This window comes from Myxocyprinus asiaticus, chromosome 4 (assembly GCF_019703515.2).
Source record: "Myxocyprinus asiaticus isolate MX2 ecotype Aquarium Trade chromosome 4, UBuf_Myxa_2, whole genome shotgun sequence".
NCBI classification, from domain to species: Eukaryota; Metazoa; Chordata; class Actinopteri; order Cypriniformes; family Catostomidae; genus Myxocyprinus; species Myxocyprinus asiaticus.
Window position 1 is genome coordinate 8,924,018 of NC_059347.1, and position 22,726 is coordinate 8,946,743.

Here is a 22,726-nt window from a genome sequence, read left to right on the forward strand (position 1 = left end):
AAAAAGTTCTTTTTTTAATGGAAAGTAAAGCGTTACATTACATTTGCGTTACTTTTGCGTTACTTTTTTCTCTTGTTACTCTTCTGCTATGCTATGCATTCCATAAAAATAAGCCATGCATTGCATACAAGAGACATTACAGGTCATGCTAGCTACTGTAGTTGTATGACTCATGTTAAAACAAAATAGCAAACAAAAAGATATTTAGAAAGTAGGTCTTTACGTCATATTTATAATAAAGAATCAATAACATGAACATGCTTGATTTGTTTTTCCATCAACATGGCAGCCAATATGAATAATGAAGAATAACCACTTACCTAAAGCAGCAAAGTCAAACACTTGAACCTGCATCATATATGTCATCATGTGCGGTGCTCATCGACAATGTCAGAGTCAACTTGAGATGTTTTTCAAAAGTCAGGATCAAATTCAGTGGGGAATGCCAGCCTAACATGTTCAAGGAATAAGTCTGATGAATAAATGAATATTTTTCACTTAAGTCATCTCAGTGCACGCTTGTTTTGAGTTGATCCACGGTGTGTACAGACGCCACAACTTCAAAGGCGCATGTTGATACAACTTGAATGGAATCGTATTTAATGCTACCAAAATGTCATAAAAATGGTTTGTTTCATGAATCAAACTACTTGTTTATTATAAAACAAAAATGTAGAATCTTTTTAGAAACTAAGACATGTTCTCGTTGCTTGGAGTCACTGATCCAGATTCAGCTTTTCTCATCCCATTCTCCCAGTTAAGGGGAGCTGTAATACAGAGCAGTTTGGCTGCATAAGTCAGTGAATTGAGCTAGTATTTCACCCTGTGTATGATGTCGTGGCCAGTGGAAGACTAGTCTTATAATCCCTCTGCCTAAATGTGTTTACTGATTTTTTAATGCAGTGTGTATTAAAACAGAAATCAACCGCGTTTCACTCAACCGAATGTTGTTGACCTCATATTACTCTAAAACACAAAATGCGCATGTGCGTTAGTCAATGTTGATTGACAGGTGATGTCTGTATCTAAAAGGTGATTGGCTCTTTTACCTGCAAGGCGGGACTTCCTTTCTACATCCATTGACTGTTGGGTGCTAGAGCTTCTTGGTTGAGCATTCCAATTTCTCTCATTTATTTAAATAGAAGTGACTCGTCTCTGCTAAATAGTCTCTGGCCTCACACTCTATAGAACTACAATGCCAGTCATGCACTTCGTCTCCTCCCTGAAGTTTGCACACTTTTACTCGTGATTTTTCACAATACAGGGACAGTAGAGGTGTACAAAAGCAACGCGTTACTTTATTTAAAAAGTAACTCCAATATTATGGTCTAAAATTAAAAAGAATATTGCGTTTACTCGTTACTCGAAAAAAGTAATCTGATTACGTAACACGTTACTTTTATCACGTTAGCCCCAACTCTGTTGGTGAGTGTTAAATTTGGATCCTGACTATTCTGTGATAGGATAAAATAGAAAAAGATTTAAATAGGGAAAAAAAAGTAGATACAATGACGTAAATTGATTAAATATTTTGCTTTAAGGGTCAAGTTTAAATGTTTTCAGTGGAGTTTTGTCAGCATTTTTTGCACATCATTATTGACAGTGCAGTTACTTATATTCAAACTTTGTCTGCAATATATCATAAATGTGTGCTAAATGTAAGTTAAAACTTAAAAATGCTTAAAAAAATTAATAGAAGGTTAATTGTCATACTTTTTAAAAGCCTATACCTTTGGTGGCTTGGGCGCAAATGTTCTGGTATTATCACTTCACAGAATGGCCTTTCGCCCATACATATGGCAGCCCAGGGCGAACATTTAGACTGCATCAGACAGCTGTTACAGTACAATGCAGAGATTGATGACATCACTCTAGATCACCTTACACCACTGCATGTGGCGGCACACTGTGGACATCATCGTGTGGCCAAAGTGCTCCTGGATAAAGGAGCCAAACCAAACACCCGTGCTCTGGTTAGTGCACACACATACAGTATGTACACGTGTGGCTGTGCTAAATGGTTATATTGTATATGATATTGCTGTATTTCAATATGTTCTGTTTGCATTTATCCATAAACTGTTCATGAAAATGCACTTATATTTGCACTCTCATGGAATGCTTAGAATGGCTTTACACCTCTCCACATTGCCTGTAAGAAGAACCACATGCGTGTAATGGATCTGCTGTTAAAGCATTCTGCGTCGCTGGAGGCTGTTACAGAGGTGAGTAACAAGAACATTTCCTCTGTTTGCAAGAATTCTATATTATTTATATAATCATCGAGTGCCCCTTCTGTGGGTTACTGCCCCATCCTAATTTTCTCATCCCTTCTTTGAAGGGTCTGAAGTGGGGCTGACTGCACACCACTGCATTTTAGGGAACACTAAATAGGGAGATGCAGTATAAGTAGTGTCTCAGGACCAAATATAGCTCTCTGAGAAATCATCCAGCGATAATTTAAGACTGTGATATGTTTAGTTCTTTGTGTAAGTTTGAATTCTGTCCAACAGTCCGGGTTGACCCCACTGCATGTGTCCTCCTTTATGGGTCATCTGAATATAGTGAAGATACTGATGCAGAAAGGTGCTTCCCCGCACGCCTCAAATGTGGTAAGCAACTGACATATAGTATCAACAGATACAGGAATTGTTTACCCATAAATTCTGTTATTATTTGTCATGTCATTATGTTGCTATTTTCCTTTCTTTATGTTGTTTGAACACTAAAGGATACATTATGAACAATCTTTACAAAGCTCTTTCCATACAACACCAGTGACCATGACGGTTAAGCTCCAAAAAGGACAAAAAAGCACCATCAATGTTTTAAGAAATATTGAGTGTGATCTCTGCTTTTGCAGTAACAGTAAGTGATTGTATAATAATAATTTATTGATCTGTATTTGTAGAAAGTGGAAACACCTTTGCACATGGCATCTCGAGCAGGTCACTGTGAAGTTGCGGAGTTCCTCTTACAAAATGCAGCCCCAGTTGATGCTAAAGCCAAGGTACTCCTTTTTAATGTAATATAATTTAATGTAATGTCATTTAATTTAATTTAATTTAATTTAATTTTAAAGAAATTAATGAGGGGAGAGCATTTTATATAACCTGCAGCAGTGCTTAATGCATCATATCATTAAACAAGATGAACGTTACCGACACGGTTTTCCACGCATCATTTTATTAGTCCATAACTATGTATGTGGTTAAAGACAAATTATATAGAACAGTGAAATCGCTCACAGAAACTTTTAACTTCTCCGTCTTGCCTGCACTCGAGTCGACTCCAGTACAGCTACACTGTCTTCACTCTCACTGGTAGTCGCTCGCGAATGTTGCTTGTCATTTGCATAAAGTTGAAATTTTCTCAATTTGTCTTGTCGCTCCCCACTGCGATCTCTATTGCCAACGGTCGCGACAGCTCGTGTCGCCGGAAGTCGCTACGTCACTTCATCACGTGATGCCGTTTGCGGTGTGAGCAGGGCTTAAGGCCTAGAGACATGAAACTTTGGGGAATGGTAGTACTGCTGGTTACGTATGTGCATGTTCTCGCCCCGATTAGCCTATAGATGGCGCTGTAGCAAAGGCAAATGTGTTTTGCGCCATAACTCCTAAACCGTATGTCATAGTCGACCATATGTGATATAAGGTTCAAGTGCCTTATATCACTGGAATCCTTGGCTTTTCCTAGGCATTTATGCAAATGCCTATAACTCTTGAACGGTAAGAGATATTTTTACAAAACTCGGGGAACTTACCATTCTGAGGACACATGAAAAAAATTGCTCACCTTGGCCATTTGGTGGCACTATAAAAATTAATATAATTTATAAAAATTATTAAAAAATGGCTCAAACTAAGGAACCATTGGTCTGATCGACCTGTAATTATGCATGCAGAGTCTTTGTCCAAGGTGCCATCAAGACCTATGAGGACAGTTGCATATCTCAAATGGGCCACCATCGATCATTCAACTTTCAGCTTCTATTTGACATAGGCTGATCGGAACAAAGCTTTCTGGGCCTATTTGTCTCTTGGCCCGAGAGGTCTCTGTAAAAAAGAAAAAAAAAGGCCACCAGGGGGCGCTATCGCATTTTACATGCGTATAAATCATTGAATATTATGCGGTGTGTCATAAAGACACAAATTATACATACCATATGATTGATCTCCACTTTCTGAACAACTTTTCCTCAAGAACCATTGGTGTCAATCAAATCGTTTGTTAAATATTTGAGATTATTTAAAAACCTATCTTTGCGAACTAATCCTAGGTTTTTTACGCAACATCAACAAAACCTGAACAGGAAGAATCTTTGGACAGCCTAGATCAATCGTTATCAAAAAAAGTTTAACTAATTGTTTGGCATGGCTATAACAGGGTAATTTAAACATATGGGTGTGGCCTAGATTACGCAAAAGCCAATAACTCCTAAAGAAAAAGTCAGATTTTCATCAAATGTAGTATGCCTATGCGAGATATTATTTTAAAGAAACATGCAACATTTGGTGGAGATCGGACAATATGTAGCACTATATAGTCAGAAATGTTAAAACATATATCTCTATGGTCATTTACCTGATATTGTTGAAAATAATCTTGCTTTATCTCTATTTTATATGCTTACGGGCTGTCAGATTAGTGCTTAATATTTTGTTGCACAATCACTTAAAGGCCCTGTACCGCTTGAACCCCGATAATTGCTATATTTATATGTGTTCTTGAAAAAAATTATAAAAGTGTTTTGGTTTGTTTTTTTAATAAAAGGACAAAATCATTTTATTCTTTTTATAACTTGTATATATTTTTTAAAACTTTATAAATATATATATATATATATATATATATATATATATATATATATATATATATATATATATATATATATAATTATTATTATTATTATTATTATTATTATTATTTCAATTGTGGGTTTTAGTTTTGTTAGGGTTTTGTTATTTTGTACAACCATTTTGGTCTTTAATTCTGTTTAAATGAGCTTTAAATGAGGCTTTCTAAACAAAATAAGAAAAAATATATATATATATTGATAGCTTGGTTTACCTCTATCAGGATGACCAGACTCCGCTACACTGTGCTTCCCGCATGGGCCACAACGAGATGGTGAAGCTGCTCCTGGAGCACAAGGCCAACCCCAACTCCACCACCACAGCTGGACACACCCCACTGCACATCACTGCCCGTGAGGGGCACACACAAACTGCCAGCCTCCTACTTGACATGAACGCCCAGCTTACCAAAATGACCAAAGTACATTTCTGCCTCAGCCTGAGCCTAGAGTTTAAAAGTTCTTTAGTTTGCTTATTCATGCTTTTACTTTAAACCTTAATGCCATGTTTTGGGTGTCTTGCAGAAAGGCTTCACTCCTCTTCATGTGACAGCCAAATATGGAAAGGTAGATGTAGCAGCGCTGCTTTTAGAGAGAGGGGGCAACCCAAATGCTGCAGGCAAGGTAGGCTATAAATCAACAGCATTCATTCATGTATACATGTTTTAACAACGACATGGTGTTGGAATAATCCAATCCTGGTTAAGAATAGTTAATTACAGAATAGTTCAAATAGTTAAAATTAAAGTCAGCCGATATGGGTTTTCCATTGCCAAAACGCAGTAACTGATGTCAAAATCTATAGAGCAAGGTGGCTGATGGTCGATATAATACCCATAAATACATAATACAATTTAATTATGGCAACTGAGATATACAAAAAAAAAAAAAAAAAACTGTAACACATTACAATAAGGTTTCATTCATTGACATTAGTTGATGCATTTGGTATCATGAACAAACAATTAACAATACATTTATACAGCATTTATTAATCTTTGCTAATGTTAGTTAACAAAAATACAGTTGTTCATTGTTAGTTAATATTAGTTCATAGTGCATTAACTAATGTTAAAGGGATAGTTCACCCAAAAATGAAAATTCACTCATCATTTACTAACTCTCATGCCATCCCAGATGTGTATGACTTTCTTTCTTCTAAAGAACACAAATTAAGCTTTTTATCAGAATATTTCAGCTCTCTAGGGCAATAAAATGCAAGTGAATGGTGGCAAGAACTTTGAAACTTCAAAAATCACAATAAGGCAGCATAAAAGTAATCCATAATTAGACTTAAGTAGTTCAGTCCATGATTTCAGAAGCGATACGATAGGTGTGGATCAAGATTTAAAAAATCAAGATTTAAGTCTTTTTTCTTTTTCTTTTTTTTAATCTCCACCTTTGACGAGCCCCAGCCAGTAGGTGGTGATATGCACGAAGAATGCCAATTGCCAAAAAACAGAAGAAGAAGAATGTAAAAGTGAAATTGGATATTTATGGTTAAAAAAAGGGGGGGCCTTAAATATTGATCTGTTTCTCACCCGCACCGATTATATCGTTTCTGAAGACATGGATTTAGCCACTGGAGTCACACCATTCACTTGCATTTAATGGACCTACAGAGCTGAGATATTCTTTTAAAAATCTTCGTTTGGGTTCTGCAGAAGAAAGTAAGTCATACACATCTGGGATGGCATGCGGGTGAGTAAATGATGAGAGAATTCTTTGGGTAAACTATCCCTTTAACAAATACACTTTTGTTTTTAAAAATGTGGAACCTTATTGTAAAGTATTACCCAAAAACTACTGGTATTAAATGAAATGTTTATTATGCTTTAATTAAGTTTTTCTTTATGTTATTGCTTATTTCCAGTGCTGGACAGTAACAGATTACATGTAATCTGGATTACATAATCAGATTACAAAATCAAGTACTTGTTATTAAATTAAATTACATTTTAAAATACTCATAATTAGATTACAGTTACTTTTTATGGATTACATGATTACATATTAATCAAGCAACTGCAGAAAATGTTTCATAATTTATTGATCCCTGTAATTATTTTAAATATTGTAAATATTTCAGACTAAAACAGCTGATATACCTTCGGTAAATTTTTGAGTGTATTCGTAAGGGGGGTGGGGGGTGTAATTGCGTACAAAGATCTGATATAAACCACCAGCCAGGTGGCTATAATTATACTCAAGATGGAGTGGTTATCTACACATTAATGCAGAACCGAATGCATTAGTGCAGTAAAGTTAGCTATAGTTTTGCGAATTGCTTTTGGCTTCAAAAATGTACATGAATGCGCTATTGCGACAACTTTTGAGACTTTTTGTTTTGTTTTGTGATGTTGATTCACAAATATTACTGGTCTGATCTGTTACCACACAAAATTGCAGGAGTAAAAACTGTCAAAAACGTGTCACTCAGAAACAGGTAAATAGTGAGTAAAACACACACTCCATTAAGTAAATTTTCTTTAATGCGTAGTACCAGTTTTTTCTACCTGAATTCATGTGACATAAACAGGAATTAGGTTCAACAGAAAAATTTGGTTCAGGAAACTAGAATTAGGTCAGAAGGAATCCAAAAGCAATCAGTTTAGATTACTTTAAAATGTAATCAAAGAGATTACATTACTGACTACAATTTTAGTCATGCAATTTGTAATCAGTACCAGATTACAGTTCAGAAGTAATCTACCCAACGCTGCTTATTTCTTGAACAATATTGTACACAATATTTACTGAAAATTGACTAAGAAATATTTATACAGAACAGAAATATTTTAACAGAAAATGCTATTATCTACTGACAGTGTTGGGAAATTACTCAAAAAGTAATCCACTACAGATTACTCATACATTTTTTAATTATGTTACTTTACTCACAGCTTTATTAATTGACACAACTTAATTAATTAATAATCAACTAATACTATAAAAGTACAAATGTGACACACAATCTGTTTCTTAGACATAAATGTGTAAACCAAATAATGGAGTAAGTCAGTGACTGTAATCTAATTACAGTAAAGGCTAAGGATTACTTTGTCTTTCTGCATGCTGTTCCATCTCGCTGTTCCATGGTCTAACGTTTAGCCTTTAAAAGTATACTCACGGGCTGTCAGCATATCTAGATAAACTGGATTGCACGTGGACAATATGCACATACTATGCTAATGATGAAATTTGCGCCAGGCGCTCTGTAAGCGAGACGTAGCAGCATGTGGAAAACCAAAGTATTCTTTGGCCTTAATTTAAGATGTAACATGTTACACTAATGCACAACTGAGAAAAACAATATTACCACCACTGTCTGTTCACAATGCTGTTGGTCGATTTTGGAATTAACATAAGGTGTTTGGGGGGGGGGGGGGTTGGTGGCCTGGTGCTAATTGGCTTGGCCAATATATTGGTCTACCACTAGTTAGAATTGTATTTTTTCATATCTATGGCATTTTAATCTGTCATTATAGATGGCACTGATGAGAGTATTGATGTTATGTTTTTTTTTCTCACTTTATCTATAGGTTGGACTCACACCATTACATGTGGCTGTCCATCATAACAACCTGGATGTGGTCAATCTGTTGCTCAGTAAAGGTGGATCACCACACAGTGCAGCTCGGGTATGACACAGATCTCCTCAGTTTTCTTTAATGTCAAGTACTTAACAAAAAATTCTTATAGTAATGAGTATCGTTGCCTTGCTTTCTAATTAACTAAAGATTAAACAAATTAATTTACAAGCACAATTATATAAGATAATGTTTGTCAGAGTATCTGTCTTGAATCTATGTGTATTTTGTGTATTTCATGCTTTATCCACCTGTTCTGTTGTCTCCTCAGAATGGCTATGCTCCACTCCATATTGCTTCCAAGCAGAACCAGGTGGAAGTGGCCAGCAGTCTTCTGCAGCATGGAGCCTCTGCCAATGCTGAGTCACTACAAGGGGTCACGCCCTTACACCTCGCCGCCCAGGAGGGTCAATCAGACATGGTGTTGTTGCTCATCTCTAAACAGGCGAATGTAAATCTGGGCAACAAGGCAAGCTTACCATTTTGTTTTAATTTGCCCACAGTGACTATGATTTGCCATCATTTGATTTCCTTTCCTCAATTTAGAGCCAAGCACATTGTGAAAGCGTATCACCTGTACGTGTCTGAACTAGACTGGTACATTTGCCTATTTTTCCTCCTCAGAGTGGACTGACCCCCCTACATCTTGTAGCTCAGGAAGGGCATGTTGGCATTGCTGATGTACTGGTGAAGCATGGGGCGTCTGTCTACGCTGCTACTCGGGTAAATACTTGCATGTTTAACCAATTCAGTATGGAACACTTGGCCAAAGCTTTATTGTTTTTCCATATTGTGATGCAAATAGCATGATTTAATGATAATTATGATATGATTATGATTGAATTCTCTTTAGATGGGGTATACTCCGCTTCATGTGGCTTGTCATTATGGCAATATCAAGATGGTTAAGTTCCTTTTACAGCAACAGGCCAACGTAAACAGCAAAACCAGGGTAAATGAAATATTTTTTCTGTTTTGTTCAGCTTTATAAGGAATAATTATCATACATGTGTCAACTTTTGATTAAAACAGTAGGTGTAGTCCCAGAGGAATTCTTCAGAGTAGACTTTGTTTTCTCATTTAAAGGGATAGTTCACCCAAAAAGGACAGTTCTCTCATCATTTACTCACTCTCATGCCATCCCAGATGTGTATGACTTTCTTTCTTTTGCAGAACACAAATTAAGATTTTTAGAAGAATATCTCGGCACTGTAGCTCCATACAATACAAATGAATGGTGATCAGACCTTTGTAGCTCCAAAAATCACATAAAGGAAGCATAAAAGTAATCCAGTGGTTAAATCCATATCTTCAGAAGCAATGTAATAGGTGTGGGTGAGAAATAGAACAATAATTAAGTCCTTTTTTACTATCAATAGCAGTAGGTGGCCGAATGTGGAAGTGAAAGTGTAGATTTTTTCAGTAAAAAAAGGAATTAAATATTGATCTGTTTCTCACCCACACCTATCATATCACTTCAGGAGATATGAATTTACCCATTGGATTCATGTTGATTACTTTTATGCTGCCTTCATGTCCCTTTTGGACCTTCAAAGTTCTGGCCACCATTCACTAGCATTGTATGGACCTACAGAGCAGAGATATTTTTCAAAAAAATCTTTGTTTGCATTCATAAGAAGAAAGAAAGTCATACACATCTGGGATGACATGAGGGTGAGTAAATGATGAGAGAATTTTCATTTTTGGTTGAACTATCCCTTTAAGTATCAACTTATTCTCAGATTTTTCGCATACAGTTCCATAGGAGAAATACAAATAGAAACAAATGAGACACTGTAGTTGTTAACATAGAATGCAAGTACAAAATAATGTGGATGGCATTTGCAAATATAATTTGGTCTTCGGAGAATCTGATGAGAAATATTTCAAAATATTTAGTTTATATTGAAATCTCTGACTTTTGATTGCAGACTTTGGTATCAAATCGGAAATCAAATCTTAGGGCATTGATGAGATCTCTTGTGAAACTTTAGAGGGAAACGTTCAATTTTCTCAGAAGAAAAATCTGAGCAGGAGACTTGAGCCAAAGTCTCTATTTGTGTTCCATTTAATGTCAGTGCTGTATAGGAGAAACAACTCAATCTCATTTGTGATGTTTTCTTTCATATGGGGTCAAAATGTAACCTGTTTTTGTGGGTGTTAGATGGGGTATACACCGCTACATCAGGCTGCTCAGCAGGGCCATACGGACATTGTGACATTGCTCCTGAAGCATGGAGCACAACCCAATGAAATCACACCTGTAAGAGCTCAGCCCTTTTTTAATCTTTAATCATGCAAATTATCCAGTGTATCCCACAACTTGCATTAAATATTGTGTACATTGTTGTTTGTTTTGTATGATACACACAGTGGGGTCAAAAGTCACTATGAGATCACAGTGAAAATGAAAATCTAATTTAAACCGGAAAATAAACAGTTGTAGTATTTTGAAAACATCACGAAATAAAAAAATAGGAGATTATTAATTTTTTATGAGTTTACAATCAAAAATATTTTAGCCTATTTTTAAGATGTATGCATTTGAATTTCATATCAAAGTTCCATCAAATTGAATTGTATAATTTTTTTAAACAAAATTACATTATTAAAATATTTTTAAAATATATTTTGTTATTATTTTATTTATTTTGTCGGTAACACTTTAGTTTAGGGATCAGAAATAACTGATGATTATATAATTAACTAATAATTACACTTGTAAGTGACTATTTATGGACTTGTTTGGCATTATAAAGTATTTATTAAGCCTTTATTGGCTGATTTATTATTCTTGCATTATAGTCCCTTTATATTTGCCATATTTTGTCATAACAATGAATTTCTTAGCTAAAAACAAAACATATCACTAGCTAGTATGATACAAAATACATCCTTTATAGGTTCTCAGTACTCTGTGTGAATGTGCAGCTTATAAGTATGAAATTCATGTATAATGCATACAGTATTTCAACAAAGCAGAGAAGGTTAGGGTTCGGTTTAGGGGTAGGGGTTGGTGTGGGGTGTTTGTGGGACTCTAAATAATCACAATAAACATGCTGCTGTGATGCCCTTATACTGTATGGTAGTAATTAATTAGGGGTGCAAATAACATCTAACAACATTTACCTTTAGTGCAAAGAGGATGCTTTTTGTTGCTAATTACACTAAGCATCAAAAGTCTCTGCCTTCGATATTTATTTTGTACTTATAAGCTGCACATCCACATTGTGTAATGAAGGATGTATTTTTGCACCTTAGTAGCCATTGATATCTTTTGTTTTTACCTAATAATTAATTGTTAATTACAAACATGTCTGTTACTAGTCCCTTATGAGTCTAACTATTAGTCATTAATTATTATCTAATTTCTGATCCCTAAAATAAGTGTTACCATTTTGTCAAAGATAACTCTAAAGATAAAGATATTTTTTATTAAATGAAAATACGTAAATCTTAACATATTTTTTTAGTGCATTAATTAATTAAATAAGTATTAAATAAGACGCATAAAAATAGAAGCATTTTCATAAGTGGTTTCAATCTTTTGGACCCCACTGTAGGCTATAAATAAAAGTGATGTTTTAATTCTAGTCTTTATCCCTAAAGAAAGATGTTGTAAGTTGACATTTGAAACAAACACACACATTTTTCATCTCCTTTAGAATGGCACATCTGCTCTTGCCATTGCAAAGCGCCTTGGATACATCTCAGTCATTGATGTGCTCAAACTGGTCACTGAAGAGACTGTTACCATGGTGAGTTACCTTGCTTACAGTTCCCAAACTGTCTCAAATTGTGGTTATTCAAGCAACATCACACAAGCAAGAGTGCTGTTGAAAATCAGCACGGCTGCCAAGTGGCCGTATACGCGGGTAATCACAGTCAACATGATCACACGTCGCGTCAGCCGAGTGGGAGACCTGGGTTCGGATCTCACACTGGAACAGGGAAGTAATTGCGTTGGCATAATAAGTGTTGTGTGCCATTTGGAGGTTGCATTTTTCCTCCATAACATTATATTTTTACTCCACTGATGGTTAGGTTTAGGTTTGGGGTTTGGGTTGGGGGGTACAGTTTAGAAAATATGCATTCCTCTTCAATGTATTATAGCCTGTGCAGCCGAGACAATTTGCTTTACAACTCACTTTTGGCGCCCCTTTGTGGACATTACACCTGGAAAATGAAGCTCACACATGCCTGTACACCCAACAAAACTTACTGCTTTGGCCACTGGGGGAAGCATTTCGAATTTCGGTTTGTGCAGACCAATATTGTATAAAGAAAAATCCACCTACTGTTTTTCAATTTCACTGTGAGTTCAGTCTGTCACAGTGCTGATACAACATTAATGCTGATGCTGGTACAACATTAATATTGCTTTGATATATTTCATGAAATTGCTTTTATACAGTAATTCTTTAAAAGTTAACATAAGGTGAAATTAATATAAGTAACTTACATTGTACACATAATTTGGCCAGTTAAGGTATACAGTGTTCCCTGTCTGTCACTCACTCGACGTTGTGTCGATGTAGTGACACTAGGGGTCACTCTTGGGAGCCCCAAACACTTCTGGTCTTTGAAAAAAGGCCAATGAAAATACGGGTATAAAAGGAGCTGGTATGCAACTACTCATTCAGATTTTCTCTTCGGAGCCGTTCGAGGATGGGTCATGTACTCATTGCGAGAACATGTCCATGGCAACGACACGGTTACGTCTTGCCTTCGTAAGAAAGCAAGCCACCCCAGCAGCTCCCCGCCCCGGTCCTTCTACCTACGGGAATGAGGCCAGCGCGGCTAGCACTGGGGGCGATTTGGGGACCCCAATGGGACCACCTCCGCCGGGTATCCCCCCACAGACCTCCCATTCCCCAGCACGCTCATCTGCCCCGATCGGGCTTCCGGTTGAGTCCGCCGGCTCGTCTCACGGCGAGTTCGACCTCTTGTTCGGAGCCCGCAAAGGTGATGAGCTCTCGAGCGCAGCATTGGAGAGCAGGCTCGTCCAGTCGAATGCGGAAGTCTCAGCTGGGATCCCCCCCTCGGGTACGGTTGCCCAGTCACAGGCTGACGCGGAGATGACGGACATGCTTTCCCATGCCCGCAGAGTGCCGCCACCTGGCGCGGGCGCCCAAAGCTCCCGTCCAAGGCCTGTAGGTTTGTGTGGTCCCTGACGGCCAAGGCCTACGGTGCCGCTGGACAAGCCCCGCCGCGAGGCCCCACCCACCGGTATGTCCGACGAGATTGTCCCCTTGGTCCCCCTTGCCCGGAGCTTGGACGCGTGGCTTGCGCTTTCCAACACATCACGATGGCTGGTCCGGACCGTCCGACTCGGCTATGCGATTCAGTTCGCCAGGCATCCGCCCAGGCTCAGCGGCCATCAACAAGGGCAGGAACGCTGCTACCTTGCACGTGGAAATCGCTACCCTCCTACGGAAGGGTGCGAAAGAGCCTGTCCCTCCAGCCGAGATGAAGAAGGGGTTTTACAGCCCCTACTTCATTGTACCGAAGAAAGGCGGTGGGTTGCGGCCAATCATGGACCTGCGAATACTGAACCGGGCTTTACACAGACTCCCATTCAAGATGCTGACGCAAAAACGCATTCTAGTGAACGTCCGGCATCAAGATTGGTTCGCGGCAGTAGACCTGAAAGACGCGTACTTCCACGTCTTGATTCTACCTCGACACAGACCCTTCCTGCGGTTTGCATTCGAGGGTCGGGCGTATCAGTACAAGGTCCTCCCTTTCGGCCTGTCCTTGTCCCCTTGCATCTTCACGAAGGTTGCAGAGGCAGCCCTTGCCCCATTAAGGGAAGTGGGCATTCACATCCTCAACTATCTCGAGGACTGGCTAATCCTAGCTCACTCTCGGGATGTGTTGTGGGCACACATGGACCTGGTGCTCTCACACCTCAGCGACTAGGGCTTCGGGTCAACTGGGGAAAGAGCAAGCTCCTCCCAGTTCAGAACATCTCTTTTCTCGGCTTGGAGTTGGACTCGGTCTCGATGACGGCGTGCCTCACAAACAAGTGCGCACAGTCGGTGCTGACCTGTTTGAAGGCGTTCAGACAGAAGACAGTGGTTCCACTGAAACTGTTTCAGAGGCTCCTGGGGCATATGGCATCCTCAGCGGTGGCCACTCCGCTCAGGTTGATGCATATGAGACCGCTTCAGCACTGGCTCCAGACTCGAGTCCCGAGATGGGCATGGTGCCGCGGGACACATCGTGTGGCCATCACGCCAGTCTGTCACCGCCTCTTCAGCCCTTGGACCGACCTCACATTTCTGCGGGCAGGCGTTCCCCTAGAGCAGGTCTCCAGGCGTGTCATGGTTATGACAGATGCCTCCAAAACAGGCTGGGGCACTGTATGTAACGGGCATGCAGCCGCTGGCTTCTGGACGGGCCCGTGGCTGCGTTGGCACATCAACTGCCTCGAGTTGTTGGCAATTCTTCTCGCCCTCATTCCCTCATGGGACCTCTCTGTAGTCTTCAGGGTCTACAGGGAGCCCCCTTTGAGCCCCTCCAGTCAGCTGAGCTTAAGGAACTCTCTTTGAAGACTGCCCTCCTGACTGCGCTCACTTCCATCAAGAGGGTAGGAGACCTGCAAGGGTTCTCTGTCAGAAAAACATGCCTGGATTCGGTCCGGGCTACTCTCACGTGATCCTGAGACCCCGACCAGGCTATGTGCCCAAAGTTCCCAGGACCCCTTTTAGGGATCAGGTGTTGAACCTGCAAGCGCTGCCCCAGGAGGAGGCAGACCCAGCCCTGATGTTGCTGTGTCCGGTGCGCGCTTTACGCATCTATTTGGATCGCATGCAGAACTTTAGAGTCTCTGAGCAGCACTTTGTCTGTTTTGGTGGACAGCAGAAAGGAAGCACTGTCTCCAAGCAGAGGATCACCCGCTGGCTCATTGACGCCATAGAAATGGCATATCACGCTCAGGACATGCCGCCCCCAGCAGGGCTATAAGCCCTACCAGGAGTGTGGCGGCATCCTGGGCCTTGACCAGTGGCACCTCTCTAACAGACATTCACAGAGCAGCGGGCTGGGCAACACCCAACACCTTTGCGAGGTTCTACAATCTCTGGGTGGAACAGGTTTCGTCCCGTGTAGTGGCAGGCACAAGCAGATAAGTCCGGGACAGCTGGCTGGGTGTATCGCTTACGCATAGCGCCTTTCACCTCCCCTGAGCTGAAGACGTGCGCTGTTGACTCCCAGTAGTGTTCACAAACTGTGTTCCCTGGATGAATTCCTCCGAGTCCTGTGGCAGACGAGTTTGCGGAAAAACTCGCTGCCAGCTCAGTACATGTGCTATCTAAGCCCTGTACTGGGGTAAGTGTGCCGCATGTGTTGGTTCCCCATAGGTAACCCCATGTGACGTATATCTTCCGCTAATTCGTTTCCCTGTTGGTAAACTGCATCTTCCTTGGGCAGAGGCCCCTCTGCCCCAGTCACCATGTTTGTAGAAACTCCGTAGGGTAGGACCTACCATGGGACTCAAAATACCCCCCCCCCCCCCCTGTGGTCTCTGCGGTGTCTTCCCCTTGGGAGTGACACCCCCCCAACGTAGACCTGGTAGCCTCAGTCGGTTAACAAATTTCACTCTTTTTTGGGGGAGAAAAAAAACAAAGGTCACGGCTGTGCTAGCCTGACTCTATCTTTTGAGCAGTCGACTTGTCCCCGAAGGGCCATTCGATACTCATAACAGCGTTGGGGGAGGTTACGTGTCGGCCTGGTGCGCTGGCTACGAGGCACACAGTGGTCTGCCCGTCACACACCACCAGTTCACGTAACACAGTTCAGCTAGTTGTGGCATTTTGTATAGGGACCCCCAGTGTCACTACATCGACACAACGTCGAGTGAGTGACAGATAGGGAACGTCCTGGTCACTTGCGTAACCTCCGTTCCCTGATGGAGGGAACAAGACATTGTGTCCCTCCTGCCACAATACTGGACTACGCGCTGAAATGGCCAGGACCTTGTCTCGGCTCCTCAGCACAAAACCTGAATGAGTGGTTGCACACCAGCTCCTTGTATATCCGTATGTTCGGGGGAGTGGTATGCAAATACCACTCGCCAATTTTCATTGGCCTTTTTTCAAAGACCAGAGGTGTTTCGGGCTCCCAAGAGTGACCTCTAGTGTCACTACATCGACACAACGTCTCATTCCCTCCATCAGGGAACGGAGGTTACGCAAGTAACCAGGATGTTTTGTTTAGTTTTTTGTTTTTTTTGACAAACATTGTTCCAAACGAATAGCAAGACCAACCACTGCGTTTTGCAGAGCAACACAAAGACTGACAGCCTATCTAGAATGTTAAAAACAGTGGAGTGATACAAACAATTAAGTGTCCCAGTGCTGTTATAACAAATATCTTGGAATGCTGCTTGTCTAAACATATTTGAGGACTGAAACAAAATAAACATTTAAATATTTAAAGCCTCTACATACCCATGTATACTAATAAATGCTTCCCTTTCAGACCACCACAGAAAAACATCGCATGAGTTTCCCAGAGACAGTTGATGAGATCTTGGATGTATCTGAAGATGAAGGTAAAAACCGACAAGCTCTGAAGGATTCTGTTTCTGAAAATGGTCTATTTTAGAGTTGTTAAACTACACATAATTCTGTTTTGATATACTGTACATTTTAAATGTAAATTAATTCTACCTTGTCTCATAGAATGAACGTATCTATAACTAAAATTTAGCAAACTGAGTTTTATGTTCTGCGTTCTACTTTTTGTCGCTGTTTCCTGGTGAAATTAACACTAGAGGCACTACAACAACTGTGCATTTTATTCACTTTTATACACATCACAACTACAATGGCAGGTTATGACTTTAAACCTGAATTTTTCGCACTATTACTCATACACTGCTATGTTTTGCTATCGAAACACTTTTACTTTAACGCATCATTTGAAAAACAACACATTTTAATGCTTGTATTACAGACGCATCTACATTAACACACTTATTCCATTGTGATTAGCTTGTGCGGAAGCTCACCTCATAGAGTGATGGACTTTGGAATCGGAAGACCGAAGTTCAAGACCAGTCAAACACACAAGCCAACACATGAGACAGAAGCTTCATAGAAGCAACATGAAATTAAGTGATTACTTCAGAAAATGTGCTTTTCATTTTGCATTTGTTTTTGGACACTATCGGTCAGTTGCGACCTGTGCATTTTAAGCCTAGGCCATCAGTGCGATTCATGTCATTAAGAAAACACAGTTTCACAATTAACAAGACCCTATGGACATCATACATTATGTCACAGCCACCTAATGTCACCAATTGACATTTTAAAAACATGTCCATGCACGACAAAAGTTGAAAAGATGCTGAATGTTCAAGCCAGCCTAATTTTAACTGCATTATGATTGTTACGTGAAATACATTATTAAATAAGAATTGGATACGTCTTCTGAACTGAAATTCAAAAATGATAATTTTTCATATGAAACTAAGGAGTTCTATAATACCTGGAAAAAGCTATCTAATAATTTTTGTCATTTAAATGTCACTTGCAATACATTTTGTTTCATCAGGGTACCCGTTTACTTTTCAAAACTTGAAAAGTCACTGAATGCTCAAGTAGCCTAATGTACACTTAGAAAACTCCTGATGTTGTTTTAACAATGCAAAAAGCACTTCCACAGTCCTTCTTTCCTGTTTAATAAATTAATCAAGCACACGATCATGCAGAACATCTCAGGTTTTTAAATTCATAAGGATCTCTTTCTCAATGGCGATAGCAGCTCTGACTTACACCATTGGCTAGTACGGTCAACATAAACTCGCAGCGCCCGAACTAGGCAAAGCATATGTAACCTTTAATGCTCCTCTGACTCAAATGGAGTAGGAGAGAAGGACTGTAAATTAATGTTCTGTGAGCGAAATGACATGGAATGACAAAGAGGTCTTAACACAACCTTCGAACACCCTGGCGCAAAATCCATAAACAAGGGGTTGAACGACAGGGCATGCAAATCCGAGACTCTCTTAAATGATGCCAATGCCACTAGCAGGGCCGTTTTAAGAGTCAAAAATGTACCAATAACTGTTGTCAAGGGCTCGAACAGGGCACCTGAGTGCATCCCTAACTCAACAGATAAATCCCATAAAGGTCTAACCTTTATGGAGAGACAAGAGAATGTCTACCAACAGAGACTCCATTGATAAGCACATGTTCAGCCACTATAGCTACAACATATATTTTAAGCATTGCCGGGGTATTACCCCAGCCCCCAAAATGCTCTTTCAAAAAATCCAACACTGTACCGACAGGGCAGTGACCTGAATTTTCACTTTGTGCTGTACACCAAGAAGCGAAAAAAAATGCCATTTCAATGTATATAGCCTCCTTGTTGATGGAGCTCTAGCATTTAGAATGGTATCAACCACAGTGGGGATAAACCATCATTCAAAAGAGCGCCCCGTTGGGGGGCCACACCCACAACTTCCATAAATGCACATCGATGCTCAGTGGTGCCAGGGGTGAGAGACAAAACAAGAGGGGACAGTGCGACGTCTTGCTCGAAGCGAACAGGTACACTTCCGCTCTGCCGAACCTCCTCAGATTTGTTTCACAATCTGCAGATGTGATGTCCATTCTCCGGGCGTTTGGACAGGAGATCCGCCCCTAAATTAAACCGACCCATAACATGTACGGCTCATAGACAGAACTTTGTTCTGTGTCCACAGAAGGATGCGATGTGCCAGTCTCAACATGGCACGAGCAGCACCGTGAACATCTCCAGACAGTGTATGTGTCAATCCAGCCACTGGTGTATACAGCACACCTGTCACAACGGAATGCCCGATATTAGAAAGCATGTGTTTTTCCATGGCGACAGAGCCTGGTAGCACCCACGCGTCACTCTGAAGGCACAAAGCGAGTGCCTCAGTGGTTGAAGTACCTTTGTGGAGTTCATCCAGTACTGTAAAAGGTCTTGCACGCAACAAGCCCAGGGGAATGACAACATACAATGTGATCATGAGTCCCAAAAGCCTGTGAAATGTTCTCACAGGGAGAACATGTCCCACTCTGAACGTCGCTAGGCACTGGCATAATGACAGAACGTGAGCTAGAGACAGGTGCACCTGCATCGCCCACAAGTCTAGCTCCATACCGTGAAACATAGTATGTTTCCTTGGCAACAGGATGCTCTTGTCTAGGTTGACTCGCAGCCCTAGATTTTTTGCTCAAATGGCTGAGAACAACATCTCGGTGTTGGACAGCCAGACTCTCTGAGTGAACTAACACCAAACAATCATCATAATAATTCAAAACACAGATGCCTTGAAGCCTCAAGGGCATCAGAGCTGCATCCATGCATTTTGTGAAAGTGCGTGGTGCCAGAGTAAGTTGTAGATGCGTTTTCGAAACCTGCATTATGCTCTTGTGGTGCTACATCTAGCTTTTGTAGTGCATAGATTAGTTTGGTATGAACTTCCCCCCCAGAGTGTGAGAATTAAGCTATGTAGAGTGGACTTAACCGTCTTCTATACGAACAGAAGGATGCAAAATTGTTTCACTCTGCCCCCAAAAGCGAATCTTAAAAAGCTCCTGTGCTTCGGCGCAATCTGAATATGGAAATAAGCGTCCTTCAAATCTATTGTCACAAACCAGTCCCCCGGCTGTACTTGTGACATTAACACATCTCAAATCCAGAATGGGATGCAAGCCCCTGTGATATAACCTTGCTCTATCATTCATATTACTCATTTTTTGCTGCTTCCAAGCCGCCAGACAGGCAGACAGAGGTATTACTGCATGGCTCTCCCCTATAGCCACTAGATGGTGCTCTTGGCTTTCTTTTGCAGACTGTTCTACACTCAACGGCACAGCGGAAGGAGACCCCTGTGCCTTCGTTACTGCAGCTGATTGAATGAAAGTAAATAATGTTTTGCCTGTATTATATCCAGGCATGTTTAAAAAATTTCCTGAAGTGTCTATAGCAGGGACGCTCATGGAATAAAACCTCTTCCCTGGCTTGTTAAATGGGGAAGATTGTAGGTAGAATTGCCTTTATTATATCTAGGTATGTATAAAAAACCATCCTAAAATGTGTATACAGCAGGGACGTTCATTGATAAAACCTCTTCGCTGGCATTTTGAGCGGGGAAGAGTGTGTGAACATGGGGGATATTGGGAACAAACTGGTCAGCCACAACTGCCCCAGCATTCCTATGGAAAGACAGCGTGTGGTGCTTGTGACTGTGTGTTTTTTGTACACTTGTGCTTGTTGAACATCGAATTCTGTTATGAATGTCTCGAGACCCTAAGTCATGAAGACAGAGGCTGAATTTGCGATGCAATCTCTCAATGTTCACTCCCCAGCGCAACCTGCAGGGGGAAACTGAATTATATTCTGATTGTCAGGCTTTTGAGGTGTATACAATGGCGAACTCATCCCAATACTGACCGAAGGGCAAACGGGAGAAACAGATATGTTTATACGGTCCAGTTTTTTTCACTGAATGGGGGGCTCACCCTTTGTTACACAGCAAGCTCATGAGGCTCATGTGTAGACCTATTTTAATTGTACACTGAGTTATATTACGAGCACCCTTGGTCATGGAGGTAGAGGCAAAACTCAAGCTGAAAATATGCAATGCTCATTCGCCAGCGCAAATTACGAGGGAAACTGAACTAAATTGGTGAATTGAAAAAAGGGTTATACACTATAACCAGTCTCAGCATATACAATGTGGGAATAACGTGTAGTACACGAGACAAAGTGTTTTTGCACACTGGATAGAGAATTTAGTTGAGAATGTGCAACATTAATTCACAACTTTATTTACGGGGGAGACAGACATAATTTGTTTGAGGCGTGAAGAACGTGAACTTGGACGTAGCTCCCTAGCGCTGTCGCTTAAGCCTCATCAGCCAGAAAATTGGCATGATTGTATAAAGGCTTCAGACCACGTGACACTCGGACGGTGTCCCCATAGCGTTCATACGCAGCATAGAGTTCCTACAAGAGGGAACCTCGTCTGATTATAACACCATTTCACTCACTTTCGGTGCCTCCCGCTGGACATTTCACTGGGAAACTGCAGCGAAACTCTCGTTTGGCAAAAATTTTGCAACAGTCATGTAATGTTCATGAGATCAGGCTGAATTAATTCGATTATATACAATTTTAATTCAATTTTAAAGAGAGAGCATCCTAAAAATACGCTGCTCTTGGTTTTCTAGGTATTGCACAGCTAACGTTAGGTATGCATTTTCCACTTTCTTCATGCTGTGGCCATTGTCAGTGACTTCATTTCATGCACACACACACACCAGCACATTGTCATTCTCGTGTGCACAGTGAAAATAATGGTGGATGTGCCATTAGCATGTGTGCATTGATGCTGATAAGCTTAAAAAATATCGAAGCTCTCCCACTAACCTCTTTTTCAGTTTTTCTTGAGTTGTATTGCTTGAATTATATTGTTATATTGATTTTCTTGAATCGACTCTTCTCATCCAGTTAGAAAGTTTTATACATTGCAGTATATGTACAAATGTTCAGTTCATGAAAACACATGAGAATAAAAAGTGGTTAGTGGTCAGTATTAGAACATTGGTAATATTTTATAATTACATCCATTAATAACAAAAACATTATTACATTATACTGCACCTTATATCTGAAATAGATAATAAATTCATGTACATTCAAATAGATGTCATGACACTTAATTTTATACTCTCAATCAAATTTTCATATAGGCTATTTTCATGTTTGAATGTGTATGAACTATTCATCGTTAAATATTTTTGTTAATGGCAAAAGTTACAATAAAATGTTTCTAAATATTAGTAAAATTAAAAGTGTTAAGTACAAAGAGAAGTGGTCTGTGGTTAATAGAACATTGATAACACTTTATAATAGCTTTCAGTAATTACATTAACAAACATTATTATATTATATAACAGATCATTATCTGTTAAAAGCAGAAGTTAATGTACATTCTTTATCTATGGGTCATTAAATCTAGAGTTCTTTCCATTCTAAATTAGACACAGATATAAAGTAGTTCAATAATATCACATTTATTTGAAGGAATTAAATAAAAACTATGAATAATTGGAAAAATGGACATGAGTTGTGGACACTCCGTAGAATGGACACTCTGTTAAAACTCTGTAAATTTGAATGCACAGTCCAGTGCAATTTTAAATGCAATATTGCAATATTAAATTTCTATTCTTTGTCATTTTTATATTGAGAAAAAAAGGCGGCTTGCTGACGTGACAGTTGTAAAAGT

General features: G+C 40.0%; 1 protein-coding gene across 4 annotated transcripts in view; it reads left to right on the top strand.

The window, feature by feature from the left end:
• The window catches only part of LOC127437095 (ankyrin-1-like), a 115,512-nt gene that overhangs the window by 24,411 nt on the left and 68,375 nt on the right, over window positions 1-22,726 (top strand). For all 4 annotated transcript variants that reach the window (XM_051691806.1, XM_051691761.1, XM_051691770.1 and 1 more), the window contains exons 10-23: window positions 1,776-1,973; window positions 2,127-2,225; window positions 2,514-2,612; window positions 2,912-3,010; window positions 5,080-5,277; window positions 5,381-5,479; window positions 8,398-8,496; window positions 8,717-8,914; window positions 9,070-9,168; window positions 9,299-9,397; window positions 10,610-10,708; window positions 12,111-12,203; window positions 16,930-17,002; window positions 21,666-21,686. In XM_051691806.1, coding sequence (XP_051547766.1) covers window positions 1,776-1,973; window positions 2,127-2,225; window positions 2,514-2,612; window positions 2,912-3,010; window positions 5,080-5,277; window positions 5,381-5,479; window positions 8,398-8,496; window positions 8,717-8,914; window positions 9,070-9,168; window positions 9,299-9,397; window positions 10,610-10,708; window positions 12,111-12,203; window positions 16,930-17,002; window positions 21,666-21,686 — 1,573 coding nt within the window. The remainder of the gene's footprint in view (window positions 1-1,775; window positions 1,974-2,126; window positions 2,226-2,513; window positions 2,613-2,911; window positions 3,011-5,079; window positions 5,278-5,380; window positions 5,480-8,397; window positions 8,497-8,716; window positions 8,915-9,069; window positions 9,169-9,298; window positions 9,398-10,609; window positions 10,709-12,110; window positions 12,204-16,929; window positions 17,003-21,665; window positions 21,687-22,726) is intronic.